Genomic DNA, 17,275 nt, shown 5'->3' on the forward strand with positions numbered 1-17,275 from the left:
TTAATGAAGAATGGGATGAGAGCCGCTGTTAACTCTAACTTCTGCATCTGGGGATCTAAATCACCTGTTTGTTCATATCAGGTATGATTACTTCAGACAAAGATCTTTGATGAGGAATTGAAGGAGTGTGCCCTTCATGTGGTGAGGGTGTGGAGGTGGTTGGTGGATGACCATTAATGGAGTTGCGGAGTGGCAGTAGGGGTCAGGTGTGGTACCCAGATTATTTAAATCAAAGCTAATTTACTTTTAACAGATTGGTATTTTCATTGAGTAACAGCAATTGTAACTTTCTCTTTTCGGAAAAGAGGGGGATCAGTCACAAAGACACATTCATGGAAAACCTAATGTCTGCTGTCAAACATTATCTGCTGCATTTCCCCCCCCCCATCTCTCTTCCACATTTTATTGTCTCTGTCTCTCGCTCACACACACACACATGTGAGTTGCCTTGTGTCAGGCGTTCACAACATCTGTTCCTCCTGCAGCTTTATACTTGCAGCCAGGCAGGCAGAGAGGGCCAGGCCCAGCAGCTCCTCTTTAGCCTCTGGGCACTACTGACTCCCTCCGCAGGTCTTTAAGATTAATTTGGTGTTTTAAGCTGCTCTAAAGTGGCAGAGGATTGCTCATCTTACGCAGCCTCTTTCCTCCGTACCCCCTCCGTGCTCCTCTTTCATCCTCTCCTGACCTCTCTCCTCCGTCTCCTTTGTTCAGTCTGTCAAAGAGCTTTGTCTCGTCCAGCCTCAGGCTGGTACCGACACTGTAATGTCAACAGTCTCAGCATGGCTCTCTACCATGTATGTAAGTTCTCTGTGTTTTTCTTTTCTTTTCTCTCGTTTACACTTTTATTAATCTTTTTCACTTTTATTTTATCTTTTCTATTTATCTTCACTTTTTATTTTTCCTGTATCAGGCATCCATGTAAACAAGCCCACTTTCTCGACCCCTCTGCTTCACGCTGAGATGCTGCTTAGCAAATAATGTGTGTTGCTTGCATGTGTTTGAGCTTGAAATGTTTATAGCTGGGTAACCATGCATGTACGTGTGTGTGTGTGTGTGTGTGTGTGTGTGTGTGTGTGTGTGTCGCTGTGATGCGCTGACCTCTCGTAGGCTGTGAGATGAGATGTTAATTACTGTGATGCTTTAAGTTGTGCAACCAGCTGCAGTCAGTGGTTTGTCACATCTGCCTAGTCATCAACGCACACACACGAACACACACCATTTGAGTTGAGAATTTGAGTTAGCTTACTGAAGTCTTAATAAAGTCTACGACAAAATGTCAGCATGTAATGTTTTAATTGAAGTGTCAGTCATCTATGTGTGTTCTGCTTATTATCTAATTATGTCTCGTCATTTAAGTGTGTGTGCGTGTGTGTGTGTGTGTGTGTGTGTGTGTGTGGATGCAGCCACACATTTGGCTCTTCTGCAACTGGTCAATCGTTTTATATCATTCATATCTGTCATAATTACCCCTGACTTATTTCTATCTTTATTCCATTTGCTGGATGTCTCTTTTCATGTTCCTCTCATTCTGTGTCCCACTCGTGTGGTTTGATCGTGTCTCACTTCGGAGTCTATTCTGGATTCGAAGATTGTGCAACGTAGCGCCTGTGTATCATCTCAAGTAACTTCTTCTTTTCTTTTCTTTTTTTTTTTGACACACAGATTCCCAACTCAGACACTGAAACACAGAGGACTGTCTTATTTTAGACTCCCAAGCCTTAAACTCCCATCACATCCTCCCTCCTCTCACACACTCACATAAAGACATCTCTCATGAATGTTTTACTAGGTCAGTTCCTGAGGAAGTGGCGTTTTTCATCACCATCCCTCCCTTCCTCTCTGTCCATCCCTCTCTCTGTCTCCACCTCCCGTTCATGCTCCTTTTTGGACTTTGTTTGATTCGCTGAGGCGGTACTAATCCTCGGCTTGTCCCTCTCCTCCGTTCAGAGCCTCTCTGCTCTGTATTTTTAGCTTCTCTCCATTTTCTCTCTCTGTCTAACAAGTGTTTATGCACTCACAGTGTAATGTGGCAGAGCCGTGAGCACCCTAATCGTAATGTGATTACAGGCCAGCTGAATTGCTGGAGATGATACTATGAGTAATGTGTGCGTGTGTGTGTGTGTGTGTGTGTGTGTGTGTACTTTTGGATTGTAGATAATGATCCCAATCATTTTCAACCAAAGTCATATCTCAGTGTAGCGTCTTCTAACCAAATAACGTGTTAAATCTGTTCATAAACAACACCAAATAATAATAACAAGGAAATACAAGGAAAATCCCTCTTTTTTGCAACCTGGGTCTTATTTTTGTACAGTTTTGGCCGATAAAGTCCAATAAGCAAGACGCATGAACATGAGGCTGTGAGCAGAGAGAAAATGAAGGCAAATATTGAAGTAATTAGTCATCGTTGTCAGTCAGTCTTAACTGTGCATGTAAACAGTTTACAGGAGGGATATTAGAGCAGTAGTTTGCAGTAGCTAGAAGTGTTCCCACAGTAACTTCCTGGAGTCTAACTGTCACCATTTCCAAGGCACTGTTCCCAGCCAGGAAATAGTCCAACACAGACCTTTATAAAACCACAGTGTGTTGTTTTACACTTTAGTTTCTCAAGCTCGTCCTAATTCTCACCAGGAAAGCAAGCAAGCGCATTTCCCAAACGTCAAAATATTTCTTCAACAGGGTTTTCGTGTAAATAAAGGAAAATTGATAATGCAGGAGATTAATTGTATTTATCACATTATTATTTTTATTATATCATCCAACCCATTGTAACCGGTTAAATGGTGTCGATTTTTAAGGTGTATTTATCAGCATGGGTGTAAGTATGTGTATATTTTACATTACAAGAGGTTTCTTTTACACCGTGATGGTTCACTAGCTTGTTACTGTACACATTTTGAGCTATGTTTTGGTTTGGATATGTCAAAACAGGTTTCATACGGTAAATCTTGTACGCACATTCAGTTAGCTGAAAAAATGGATATTCTCTGACTGTTAATTTTTCAAACCGAAAGCTTTGGTCCTGATATTTGAATCGCAGACTGGCATATGAGTGCGTGTTTGTGCATTTGTGTTCAGCATCCATGCCTGTGGGTGTGTGGCTGTGGACCAGAGCGTGTGTTCTTGTCTGTGCTACACCACATCCAAGTGAATCCAATTTTTGCAATTGTGCATGCTTGTTGTGGTTCCTGACCCTGTTTTTGTCACTGCTTTGCATGGTTATGTTGCTCAGCCATCCTAAACATATCATTATAGTCTAAAATACTGTATGGGGGAATTCCTAAGCTTCACCGCTAGGAATGTCGCTGCCGCATTTGTCTGGAATGCTGAAAATTCATTTCCCTCCAGGAGGTGAATTCTAGACATCCCAAAATGAGCATTTCGTTTTACGAGGTGAGGGAAGCAGGCCAAAGCTTGACTTACAGTATGGTGCGGATATTTTATGTACCTCCAGCCAGGGTGAATTAGAGAAAATATGCCACTTTGGTTATCTTAAATGAGCGCTCAGCTATGCTGCGTTTAACTGAGGGGAATTTTCAAGGGCTAATTGTCTTTAAGTGCTTTGGTGCGTATATCACTTTCTGTGATTATATTGATTGAATTTTAGCAATTTATCCTGACAAGTTAGACAACAACTTGCTGTGTGACATAAAATCTTGCTAATGGCACTGATGGTTTCAATTTCTAGTCTCTCTCTCAGAAGCTGTAAGTGTTCGGCCTCGACAGACAAAAAGGAGAATATTCTTCTTCTTCTTTTTTCATTAGAGCAGCACACATGCTTCATTGTTACTTTGTCACTAAATCAGCTGTTGCCCCTTAACAATGGGACCACACGCACTGCACCACCCCTTACAACTGAGCTCAGTCATTAGATAACGACCTTTCCCAGGTAGATCTATCACAGCCCACCTGAATGTCTGTCCCAGCCGAATGAATGAAACAACAGTTCTGCAATGGAGAGAAAGAGAGAGGACATTGTGGCTTTGTAACTTGGGCCTTTGTGATAGCATACACAGAGGTTAATACAGCCATTGTGGACCAGGCCCGTGCTTGTCTAAGCCTGTCCCATGCAAGGTGGCAATTAGGCTGTGTGTGACTCCGCTATCCCCCTGACAGAGGCCAGCGGAGGGGGAGGAGAATGCAATCATTGTCTACCAATTAAACCAGAGGAGGGTTCTCCCTGGCTTTGCCCATTGTCAGGGCAGGATGTAGGAGGGGCTGCGGTGGCCAGGTCTGGTATCACCGGGCCAGGGAGGCAGGAACCTGATCCAGGGGCTTGCCTGGGTCACCCTTCCCCTCCCCTCCCCTCCCATCCTCCTTTTTGCAGCTCTGGTCAGCAGTGATGCAGACAGAGGAGCCTCTGTGCTGGAGGTGCAGGGAGAGTCTCAGACAGTGCTGCTGCTGCTGCTGCTGCTGCTGCTGGGTAGAGTGAATACAAAAGGAGTGCTAGTGGAATCTCTGAGATATGAAGAAGCATAGATTGATGTGTGTGTGTGTGTGTGTGTGTGTGTGTGTGCGTGTGTGTGTGTAGTGCCTCCTCTTGGTTCTATTTAAATCATGTTAGATGTAACAAAGGACAGAGTAGACTTTCATTTTCAGCTCCCAGATATATGATTTTTTTTTTTTCATTTTTACAAGAATAGCATTTAACTATTGGACTATATAAGACCATCAGAAGCTTCCCATGTTCTTCAGCCCTTAACCCTGTAAGGGTCATGACACATGGCATCAATGAATGTCTGTAGAAAATTTCATGGCAATCCATCCGATCTTTGTTGAGATATTTCACCGTGGACCGACAACAGACTTTATGCTTATTTCTTAGAATGTTTTTTTTGGTGTGGTGTGTTGAATTGCATTATATTGTAATGTTCATGTTCATGTTCCCATTGTGTGGTATATACACAGACAACACATTATCATTACAAGATGATGCATTGAGACAAAGTCTACAGCGATTTCAAAGGTCGCGTTACAAAATGCAGCCGTCACATAATGATACATGGACGGTGCTTCCTGATACGCTGTATGATCAGTAACCATGAAGAGGAATTCTGAGAATATTTTGGATTCTTGTTACATTGGAGCCAGTGTTTGATTTGCTTTTGCTCAGTGCCCCTAGAGCTTGTGCTGTAATGTCGATTTAGAGCAGTGTCTTGGATAGATATTGAATGTAGAGAAATCTGTCAGAAATGTATTCTTGGTTCTAGTGTGAAGACATCACAGTCTCCTCCTCATGCGTTTCACATACAAATTAACTCAATTCATCCTCAAGTGCACTGGACTCATTCCATCCCACTTAGCTCTTACACTAGGATAAATGCAACCTTTGCAACTGTTTTTCCAGTGGTTTCACCACTTCCTCCTTCACCACCGTCACCCACTCATGACCACAATGACATCTCTCAGCCACCACTTAGGCTCTGATAGATGGTTTCTATTTAGGAGACGGCATCTGACCACAAACCACCGAGCACAACAGGACTGTTGACAGGTCTAAATAGAAAAGTTCAGCTGTGGGAGAAACGAAGCACAAACACCCATGCCTCGATTTGGGGGCCTCGCCTAGAAAATAGCTTTCTGGAAAGACTCTTTTGATTGCTTTCTTTGGTCGAGGTATCGAAGTTTTGAGTATTATGCAGTTAGGTTTCACTCTGTGGTGTACAATCCGTTTTGGGACGGTGGGGAAAAGCGGCGTTGAAAATAACTGACAGCCCGCTAAAATTGAGTTGTTCTCTCTCTGAGCTGAATGTAGGGCTGGATGGTAACGTTTAGGACTCACCGGAACAGGTTGTTACAGCAACCGCAAAGCTTCTAAGGTGATTAATAAGCACATTCATTAGGGGGCAAGAAAAGACAGAGCACTACTTTATCAATTAATCTTAATCTATTCTGTCATCAGTCATGCGCTGCTGGAATATAGCATTTTATCAAGCCTCGCATTGGACTAATTGGGGGAAAATCGTACCGAGCTTTCAAGCCGTTCTGGTCTGTTATAGATTAAGGTCTTCACGTATAGTCAAAAATAAACGGCTGCAGAGTTCCTCTGTGGATCTGTTGCTGTGTGCATGCATGTGTGTTGCCGTGTGTGCACATGTTTGCATCTGACCTTCTTTATCTGCTTTTGTGGTGTGTCCATATTGAGTTTATGTAAACACAGATGGGGAAGGGAGTGACTGGCCAGCAGCCACCGTGTCCTTCAGGAAAAGGAATGAGGGAAAAGAAAGAGAGGGAAAGTGATGGAGATGTGTTTGCGGATACATGGCTGACTGGTTTATGGCAAAGGCACCATAAGGCAGGGTCATCCACACTGGCCACTAACTGAACAGGGACAACCAGAGATGGGAAGATCTGTCTCGGGAGAGGAAAAAATCTCTAACAGTTGCAGCAGGCGACATTAAACATGGTTTTTATACAGTTTGGATGTGAGAGAGCGTGAGAAAGACGTGTGTGTGTGTGTGTGTGTGTGTGGTCATGAGTGTGTGTGTGTGTGTGTGTGAGCGCTTTTTTCTTCTCTTTCCGCGGGTCAAGATAATAGGATTGTTTTGCTTGAGACACCTCAAGATATTCACCCCCACAGATGGGAACAGATAACGAACGTCCGAAATGCTTACTCACAATCCAATTAACTTGTCTTGGCTCAAACCGCACAGACACACTCCGTGTCCCAGCTGAGAATAGTGTGTGTGTGTTTGTGTGCGTGTGTGCTATGTTGGGCCAGTCAGTCTTGAAAATGAATGCTTCCCAGGATTTAACATAATTTGCTCTAATTGGTGTTTGCTGTTCAGCAACTACTTAGCGATAATCAAATAAATTCTTAATGGTCTGTACCGTGGGCTGGTTTGGAGGATGGACCTTTATTTAGAGCCTCTTAAAAAGGGAGGATTTCTCTGATTTTGGCAGGTGTTTCAGTCTCCTCGTTCTCGGCACTCATTCTGGCCAAGTCATCTGCCAATTTCCACTCAGAGAATCTGCTTTGATCTTCATCCTTTTATTCCAAGTATTTTCACCCTGGTCAGGAATTTCTTGTTGCCTTTCATAACCTCAAATGTATTTTATGACTAAGAGAAAACACGCAACTGTCCTAGAAACGTAGCTCCAGCTTTGAAGACCTTCCCAGCGAAATTGTATGTGTTCAAACTTGAGACGGGGCAGCATCCACTCGTTTATTTACCCGTCGTGTTTCAGATGACAGTCGAATGCGGAGAACAATTAGAGGGAACTCAGACTGAGAGGAGATGCCCTGAAGTGTGGCTGCTTTCTCTATCTTTCCCCAAATCCCCCTAACTGTGAATGGAGAGACTACTTTTCGCCTGCCCTGCAGTTTCTTCAGTTTACTGACACACACAGACTGGGAGTTTTTTTTTTTTTTTTTCCTCCTTTCATCAGCTTCAGCTTACATGTCATGCTGAATACCAGGGCTTGTTATTGAGTCCCTGTGAGATGAAGACTCATGGTAATGCCCATTGATTTTGTGTGCAGGCAGAAACTCGCGCACACACTCAAACGGGGGAAAGCTCTTAAAATCCCCATTGATCCCAACAGGCTGAGAGTTATCAAGTTTGTTTTCATTATGGAAGTAATGTCGGCCTTTGCAGACTTTGTTGATCTTTTCTTGCCTCTGTAAGACCGGGGGTGTCGAGGCGGATGCCGTCGTTCACTTTTTCCCACATTATTTAGTTTGAATCCGACTGCTTGTTCTTTGAAGCTTTAGTTCCTCTCACTCTGCTCCTCCTTCCTCCCCTCACAGCTTCTGGGGAGCTATGAGGGATGGAGACAACTGGTAGCGGCTTTCTGGAGGAATTTTCCTGCTGGAATAGATCGCAGGGGGACTGTGCTCTCCTGTTTGTGTGTGTTGGTGTCTTCTTCTACACCATGAATGCTCTTTGTGACACTCGAGGGTAGTTGGGTGTAATATTTGTGGTGGTGTGGACGGAAATCACATTCCCAGTGAATCTTTACATGCCTCATTTTATGGTGGATTGCCTGGTTAGGATGTTCACTTTGGTATAGCTGTCAAAGTTTTGGAGATGTTTCAGGAACAGATGTTTGGCCTTAAAAATGACTGCTCAAGTTCAAACATGGGTGTTTATGTAGAAAAGCGTGCAGAGGGAAACTGCAGAAGAGGTTCACATGCTGTCAGTGTGCTGTGTTAACGTTCCCTGCCACATTTTGAAGCTTATTGTTCTAAACATCCCCAAGCTTCTGCATTGTGACATCTAATCACTGTTGACCCAAGAATACCCTTGATATTTGTGTATGTTCTGCATAATTCATAGTTCATATTCTGTGCAAAGCCTGGCATGAATTGGGCACCCTGCGAAGGATTGGCTCAGACTCGTGCTATTGAAAACGGTTAATCCACGGTGGATGGATATGTAAATATGACCAAGTGTGGCTCTGTGTTGCTGCAACACGCCTGATTGTTGAGGATAAACCGACATGCGTTTCGTTTGTTGTGGGTGACGGTGTGGGAGAGAGGGAGAGAGACAAAAAGACGGGTAACCAGAAGGATAAAGACCTGTCTCATCCTTCAAGTGCATAAGAATAAATAATCCCCTTAGTGAACACACACACAACATATATTCAATATACATGAAAACAGCCGTATTGTTCCGGTATATGAACCCTCAGTAAATGTAGATTACTGACATGCTACACCAAAGGAACCCACACGTTTTTAATCGCTCTTTTCTGCGTCTTTGCATTGCTTGTTTTCACCTGAGGTCATTCATATTAAAAAAATGTGCAGACTTGAATGCCATTGACTCCCATTTTTGTAAGTTTTACACTTACATGGCATACCATTCAGGTCATAGCTTGCTGACTCTGCCTGTAGTAGAGATTCAACAGTGAGAGATTACATGTATACATGTAGTGTGTGTGTGAAGTGTGAAATACTCATCCTACAAAGTGATACAACACATCTATATTTAAAAGGCAAAGATTCATAATTAGATTTACGACCATAATCATTTTTTCCCCAACATCTGTTGCTGTGAAAAAAAAAAATCCTTCTGCTGTGAAGCTTTTGTTGTGTCACAAGAGCTGTACTGACGTCTATTTTCTGATTATTCTGAGTGAATGAAATGCAATTGAAAAGAGGTTAGTCATCAAATATTTGGTCTATTGATATTAGAAAGCTGTCATTCCATGGCACTTCTTACTGAAAGCCACCACTGAATATGCTTTGTGAGTACAAGCACAACACTTATTTTGACATGGAGGAAGCGTTAATGCACCAAAATGTGGCTTTGTGGAAAAAGAAAAAAATACGCAGTGATACTAATAAGATTTCCAGCTTTTTCATACATATGCGAAGTGCGCTCACGACTCGGGGGAGCCTGTTAAGATGATTGTAGGGAAGGGATCCCAAAAGGCCCGATATAACTCTGCAGCTTTGCATCAGGTCTTCACAGTGATTTCAGGCCTTTAAACACTGCGCTTTATGGAGTGATATGCCCAGGGGAACACGGCTGAATATGACACGCCAGTCAATTAGGCCAGCAAAAAAAAAAAAAATCACAGAAATATCAGGAAAAGCTCTGAGAGGAGGCACTGCGACACAGGAAGCGAGATTCCTACTACACGCTGTAGCTGCAACATGGGGAATTATTTGATATATACACAATTGTAATCAAGTTGATGTAGTCGTGCTAATTTTAATGGAGCAACTGAACTTGTTTGTGGAAGACAAATACTCTTTTATACGTCTTAAAAATGTCTGAAGGAAAGAGGAATAAGTTGTAAACTGAAACTGAAATGTGTAATTGCTTAGCTTATTAATTCAGATACTGATCCTGATGGAAAAGAACAGAACAGGTTAGCGTTTCTTTTTTTTTCTTTCATAAGCAAATTGTTATTTAATATTTCACTGCGAAAATACTACGTCATCTATTGGAAATAACGCCTCTGTTAAGCAAAATACTTGAACCTTTCCAGACTAAAAACAGAAAAAGAAATTGTCAGCAGGGATTAATTTTCTATTTATGAAGTACTGCGCTGTTAATGTGCTTAATGTGTCTTTTATTGTATGTGCACTAATCCCCCTCGGGGTATTAAAGCTGTTTCAATCACTGACAATCAAATTTTGATCAGAGCTTTTTTTCGCTCCCATTTCTATTTTGAAGTTTTAGAAGCTTTTATTCCCTTAGCCCCAACCTGCCAGTAGTCATATAGTCTTTGGTGTGTTTTATTTCCAGCACCCTGTGTAGTCTGCCTTGTTAAACCGCATACACAGAGGGTAGTTAGAGAGCAGCAGGGCTTTGCAGACCCGTAAGCCACAAGCTTGATCCCTGACATATACAGACAGGGACTCCCAGCCATCTGGCCAGATGAGGCAGTTGGATAGGCTCAGTCCCCCCCACCCACACACACACACACACACACAAATTACAGTAGTTCTGAGGGTTTCTGTCATCTATCTCAAGGGTTGTCAGGGAGCTCTGTTGGTCACAGATAGTGACCTAGCCCACAGCTAGGCAGCTTCCCTCAAAGCCTCAGTTTCTGCCTGCAGGTTTTATTACTGACAGAAGGTCACACAGCAAAGGATACAGAGACATAATTGGGAAAGTATAGGAATATCCAATCCATTTTTCTCATATACTGTAAAATATGGCTAATGCTGATGTCACTTTTAAACATCATGAAATATAGTTCTTTAGCTAAAGATGGGCTCACACGACAGAAGTTTTAGGCCTGTTTATCCCAGAGTCTCCCCTCCCAATGATCAGAGGAGGAATCTAGTCTGGGACTTTAGTTGGAACTGATTTTTATAGATCTGCTTCTACGTGAGATCACGAGAGGTGATCCATTGCTCCGTGCGACATATCTTGTAGTATGTATTGTGTGTTTGAGAAGAACATCTGTGAAGAATTTCCTTATATGCACCATGGTTAGGATTTTAAAACTCCTGCAGAGTGAGCCCAGCATAAGTTTATTACTGGCTCACTAATTTACATCCGCAAACAAACGTGCGTAAAAGGTCGGCCTTACTAAAAATGAATCCACACTTTCCACCAAATCACTACGGAGAAAATTCTCAGTGGCCGTGATGTTAAGTTTCTCATCTATGAAAGACAAATCCCAACCAACATATTGTGCATTAGTTGTTCCGAACACCACTCAAAGGTGGAGTGAAGAGCCGAGGGTCACGGAGAAGGTGGGGGACACAGAGATAACAGCGCCTATTTAAACAATAGTGTTGCACTCAGTCAGTGCTATGAGTCTCTTCTTAGCATTTGCGGGCAACCAGGGTAACGGGCTACCTTGGCTAAACAAATGGCTGACATATCCATGAGCAGGCCAAGTGACACCTTTCCAAAACTTGCATTCAAGAATTATTGTTCCGCAAGTCGGAGTAATCAGATTATTAAAGTATTTTGACTGGTCTGGGTCTGGTACCGTTAGCATAACAAAGGAAAGTCAGGTACTGAACAGTTCAGGACGAATACATGCACCTTCACACGTCTAATGCATTTCCTTTACAGTGGTCTTAAATGTATCACATACTGTAATTTGACTCATATCTATGCGACTCCCCAGGTTGGGCACCCAACTCTTATAAAAGATCAATCAATAGATATTTGCACCTCTATTCTTGCACACATTGAATTTTTCAGGCAGCAGAGAGCTGAAGACTGATAATGCTGCTCGGTCTTCATATTAATTCCACACTCACTCCCACCTTATGAGTATCTAATAACTTTGAAATTGAAGCACCGACTTAAGCCATCATCCATCTTTTTCAAGTCAAGTCTTTTTCCCAGCATTCTTATGATAATATCGCCCATGCTGCTTCCCACACAGGCAGATAACTTGCCTTTCCCTCCTGGCGGTGCCTCACCCTGCGTGTTGAAAATAGCTGAGGCTAGAACACAACTTGTGTAACATTGATTTGAAATTCAATCTAGACAGCTTCCTTGGGGCCCCAGGACGATTCTTAGATCCATCTCCGATACTGATGCAGGAGGAAAATGAAGAAGCAGCATTCGTGGAGGAATATAAAGAAGAATAAGCAGACACACACTCAGGAATATACGCAAAATGCATACATACACACAGGGTACGCTGCTGTTTGCAGATATAAACACAAGCACAAACACACACACAACCTTGACAGTCTTTGCCTGTGTTTTCTCTGATACTTTGGTATGTAATGCTGCTGACAGACGAGCGCCCTCTGACACAAATCACCAGGCTGAAGAGGTTTTATCTCACAATCTTTTATCCAGTCCTCCATCCTTCCACCTGTCTGTCACCTTGAGAGGGGTTGTGAGTACTCTACAAGGTGTCATTTATCCACGAGTGTCCTGAATATATTGCACTGATCACTTTCCCTCAAACACAAAAAAGACTCAGCAGCAGATATAGTATACTGTAGAGCAACCCCTTTGAAAAGATGTCAAGAGGAAAATCATAATTTGGTAACATTTATTTTGTACACATCAATCTGTTGTCTTTGTTTAATCTTTTTTTTTTTTTTTTTAAAGTGCAGAAGAGGAAAAAACAAGAAGGTGATTGGTGGGACAAATTGGTTTGGAAAGAGATTAAGTGAAGGGATGACAGAGACGGGACTCGTACATGGACATGGAGCCATAAAAGGAAACAGGAGATGAGGAGTAGAGGAGAGAAGCTGCTGGATGCTTGATAATTGGTGTTAAGTAGGGTCATGCTGGCGAGAGGGAATTTCATTTGGCTTCAACGGTAACCAAACAGAATTGGTAAATCAAAGCAGGATAGGAAAAACTAAGCAGGGTCTGATATTCTTGAATCTGCTTTTGTTCTTCTTTCTTTCATTCTTTCCCTTATGGAAAACTAGATTTGAATGTGTTATGTGGAGAACTAGATTTCTGGGAACAGTTCGCTGCATGCAGATGTTTTCTTCTTGTTATTCTCTTACTGTAGTCACACTTTATACTGGTATGCTTTAACCACTACAATTCAACATCTCAGTTAAAAGATGCGATAAATATTACTTGTTGGCTCCGAAAGAAGTTAATCCCAAGGATACATGGGATACGACTCGCTGTCTTGTGAATTGCATCCACTTACTTGGTCAGTGGGGTTGACTGAATGTCCGCGGCTGGTTGCCGAGATGAGAGGACAAGGGTAAACGTTCATGTGTTTGTGATCAAGTTAGCAGTTGATCAATTTCAGCTTTTGCCGTGATCTGATTACAGCTTTTAAACCTACAATAGCTGATTCTTTTGGCCACTTGGGGGCAGCAGTTGTGAGCACAAAACACAGACAGATCTTCACATTTTAAGTTGATATGTCAAATATTTGCTCCTTTACACATCATTAGTTACACAGCAAAGTTATGATTCAAGTTGTGTTTTTGGTCCAATAGTCACTCTCTTTTAGCTCAGTTTTTGGTCTCTACCTCCTGAAGGAAGTATCTGTCTCTTTAGCGGCTAAATTAGTTGCTAACTGTGTCTTTCTGCTGTTTGGCGCTAAGCAGGTAGCGTATAGGAGGGTTTTAGAGATTTTTGGCTGAAATCAGCTGCCTGTTGCTGCTGAAAACACTATGAGAGTTATGAGACTGAACCAAAACAGTAATGTTGTGGGCCAGACAGCTAAATAATGAGCTGAATCTCATCCTAAAGCCTCTTAAAACTGAGGTGGGCTGCACATTCAGGTGATAATTCTCTGTGAGTTCATCACTACGAGTGACTATTCACATCGTCATGCTGTTTTCACATAGTCATTTGATATATTGGTATTGCAACAAGATTTGAAAAAGATTTTGTATCTATGTAAAAACAAAATGGTGTAACACTACTAGCTGTAATGCTCAAGATCTTGTAGTTTGTGTGTGCATTTAGAAGTGTTGCTGTTGCATGTACTCAGATCTCATAGCAAAGCAGTCCCCATGTCCTCTTATCCACCCACACACACACACACACACACGCACGCACAGAGGACCAGACGGAGACAAAGATGCCTGTCAGTGGGGGGCTGAAATCTGCTGTGGATTACCATTAGATGACAGATCTTCCATCCCGGCTCTATATCCGTCTCTCTTTCTTTATGTTGGATTAGTAGCAAAACGCTATTACAGCAGTGGGTCAGTGGGAGTGTGTACCATGTGGTTTGTTTACACACTGCATGCTATCACATCCTCAGTCAGCATGAACATGTGTGAAGAGAGCTTATTTCCTCTCACCAGTTTAATTCCAAAAAGGTGACATGGAAGTGGTTAGCATGTTGATTTTCTCTCGCTGGGTTTGTCTCTGCTGCCCTCTTTCTGTCACCAACACGAATCATCCGTTCGGCTGCGTGATACTGTGAGTGTGTGTGTGTGTGTGACAGAGAAAGAGAGAGAGAGAGAGAGAAGAGGAGTGTGTATGTAGAGTCTGGGCCACAGCTGTTGTTGTGCTCGCCCGCCCCCCTCCCTCCCTCTCTCTCTCATCTCTCTAATATAACCCTCCACTGTGCAGGTCTAAGCTCATGAAAGAGCATTAAAACTGTTGAGTCAGCACAAACTGAGTCCACATAGGCAAGCAGTTCAGCTTCATCACTTCACACACACATGCATGCACGCACACACACACACTGAACTATGTACAGTACGTCTGCGGTAGCCTAATCACAATCTACTTAGATAAAGGGGCCTTTATTATCAAGGACACTCACTCATAAAGGGTGTGTGTGTGTTTGTGTTTGTGTGTGTGCACACAACTGTAGGGGGAAATTTGATTTTGACTTTTTTTTTTCTAGACATTGACGTACGTATGTGTGTGTGTGTTTTGGCTTTTCACAGCACAAACCTGCTGTTGCCTACATTCAAAATTCTGCGGAGCTTCCTCACCAACAGGAAATTGCATTTTGCATTCATGGTGGCCATGGCAACTGAAGCCAGTAATGCCTATCAGCCAGGTTAACGTTTTGCACAGTGGAAGGTGAAATCATACGGGGAGGGGGGGGTTCATATATGAGGGATCATATATGGCGGATAATAGCTTGGAAGGAAAGACATCATAATAGAACAAATGAACAAAACACAGTTTGAAACTGTCTCTCTCTCTTCTTACCGACTTCCCATGCAGTGTGACTTAAGTTAAGTAAAAGTTTTTATTATGTATAACTCAGGACAAAATCGTGGAGAAAAAGTCTCCATTCCATATCTCAGTGTTCGAACTTCTGCTGTGCCTTTTCAGCAACGCTGATTATCTATCCACGATAAGGTGCCTTGATAATGGCATATTTGAATGATAACAGGGTGTGTCACAGGTGCATTTAGTGCTCCGGCTCATAAGGTCACCTTTCAAATCCAAGAGCCCTTGCTGCCTTTTTTTTATTCCACCCCCTTTTCATCTACACAGTATCTTTTATCCCCTGCCCTGCACCTTGAAAATAAAAACGCCATTAGTCTTCTCTTTGCCCTGGGTGGGAAAGAGCGGATCACAATAGCAGCAAATGATTTATGGGTAAATGGCTGCTTCCTTGGCGTGTCGATGAATAGGAGGACAGGTTATTTTCTGTTGTCAGTGCTCTGGCTTTTCAAGAAACTAAGAGAGAAGGAGAGAAGGGGAGAAGGGGGAGGGAAAAGAAGGCAGCACTCCACCCTGAAGTCCAATCCACACTAATGGAGTGGAGGAGGGGAGGAATGATAAAGGAGAGCGGAGCGGGAGGGGATGCGGTAAGTGGCAGCATGTATGAGTGTGTGTGTGTGTGTGTGTGTGTGTGTGTGTGTGTGTGTGAGGTTTAGCTGACTGTGTGCAAGCAGAGCAGCTACAGCAGGTAGTGCCAGGTGTGTCTGCATGTGTGTGAGAAAGAGAAAGCAAGCGTGAAAATGTGTAGAGATAATAACCCGCTGCCACAAAAGCTGGACGGACAGACACAGAGACAGACCGACACAAAGAGGCTTCTAGCAGTTCCTGACTCAGATCCATGGCTTGGTTGGCAGGGACTCGCATCTCTTGGACGTCCTGTCTTGTGTGTGTGTGTGTGTGTGTGTGTGTGTGTGTGTGTGTGTGTGTGTGTGTGTGTGTGTGTGTGTGTGTGTGTGTGTGTGTGTGTGTGTGTGTGTGTGTGTGTGTGTGTGTGTGTGTGTGTGTGTGTGTGTGTGTGTGTGTTTGCTGGGAGGAACTGCAGGATGTGAGCAAGAATCTCATCCAGCTTCCCTTCAGCAGCCACGTCCACACGGGCTTTGGTCTCATGCGTCAGCCTCTGTCCTAGAAAGGGATGCAGACGCTTGAGATGAGTTTCACCCTGCAGGACACGAGAAGCTGATGAAAGCCGGGGAGATTTGCATAGGCAGGGGCAGACATGCATCAAATAAAAAGATGGAGTTCCTCACACTGAAACACCTCTGGTTTGGAGAAACACTGAGGCTCATTATGGAGATATTATTTTGAATTAGTTTACTGATGTGATACAACAGCATGATTAGACAATACACCAGAGAGTCATGGTACAAACACAGACCTCTGGATGAATTCATCTTTCCTAAATTCAACAGATAAGTTTAGGATATAAAAATATACAAGCGTAAGGGCCCTCCTATTATTTTTGTTCTTTATTCTGGTCACGTTTCCTCTTGTTGCTTTTACCTTAAGCTCATTAATACAACAAAGGATGCAAAATAAATACAAAGTAATCACATTAAAAAGAAATGGTCGCTATCTTTCAGGCAGACTCGGGAGCAGGAAACACCTCCGGACTTCTTCTACTTCTCCGACTTTGAGAGGCACAATGCCGAGATCGCTGCTTTTCACTTGGACAGGTGAGTTTTTGTGCTGAGATTTCTTTGTGACTCATCTGTTTCCCTTCTTGAACGCTTTTTTTTTTTTCAGATCACCCTTCACAGTCTGTTCCAGGAAGAGTGACGGGTCACACGTGTGGTTTTTTTTTTTCACACAGACGGCAGACACTTTAACCCATTTCTAAACCGGGGGTGCGCCATAATGGGCTTAAGCTGTGAAAATTTGAATGGGATTTAGTACATGAGGGATTAGATAACGCACTGAGCACTTGGATCATCTCCTGTACTTGCTGCTGAGTATATTGATTTCCGCATGATCCTTTTACTCTACAGGCTTCAGCTGACGAAGTAAAAAAAAATAAAAACAGGATAGTTTGGGATTCTGGGGGAGGATGATTAATGGTGTCCAGGTTGTCTTAAGGTCTGCTGAGGGCATGGTAATTACTTCACACATGCTCACATTGCTCTCTGTTAGATGAGGTCAGAGACGTATGTTTGCATGGAGCCAAACAGGAAATCGCAGGCACGCCAATGCGACCGGGACATGGTTTTAGAGCGGGGGGGAAG

At 43.0% G+C, this 17,275-nt stretch overlaps 1 protein-coding gene across 1 annotated transcript in view; it reads left to right on the top strand.

Moving 5' to 3' along the window:
• The window catches only part of LOC139216743 (extracellular serine/threonine protein kinase FAM20C-like), a 32,852-nt gene that overhangs the window by 11,287 nt on the left and 4,290 nt on the right, over positions 1 to 17,275 (top strand). The window contains exon 4 of the mRNA XM_070847968.1: positions 16,637 to 16,729. Within this exon, the coding sequence (XP_070704069.1) occupies positions 16,637 to 16,729 (93 nt within the window). The remainder of the gene's footprint in view (positions 1 to 16,636; positions 16,730 to 17,275) is intronic.

The sequence above is a fragment of the Pempheris klunzingeri genome, chromosome 17 (assembly GCF_042242105.1).
Source record: "Pempheris klunzingeri isolate RE-2024b chromosome 17, fPemKlu1.hap1, whole genome shotgun sequence".
In the NCBI taxonomy this organism is placed as follows: domain Eukaryota; kingdom Metazoa; phylum Chordata; class Actinopteri; order Acropomatiformes; family Pempheridae; genus Pempheris; species Pempheris klunzingeri.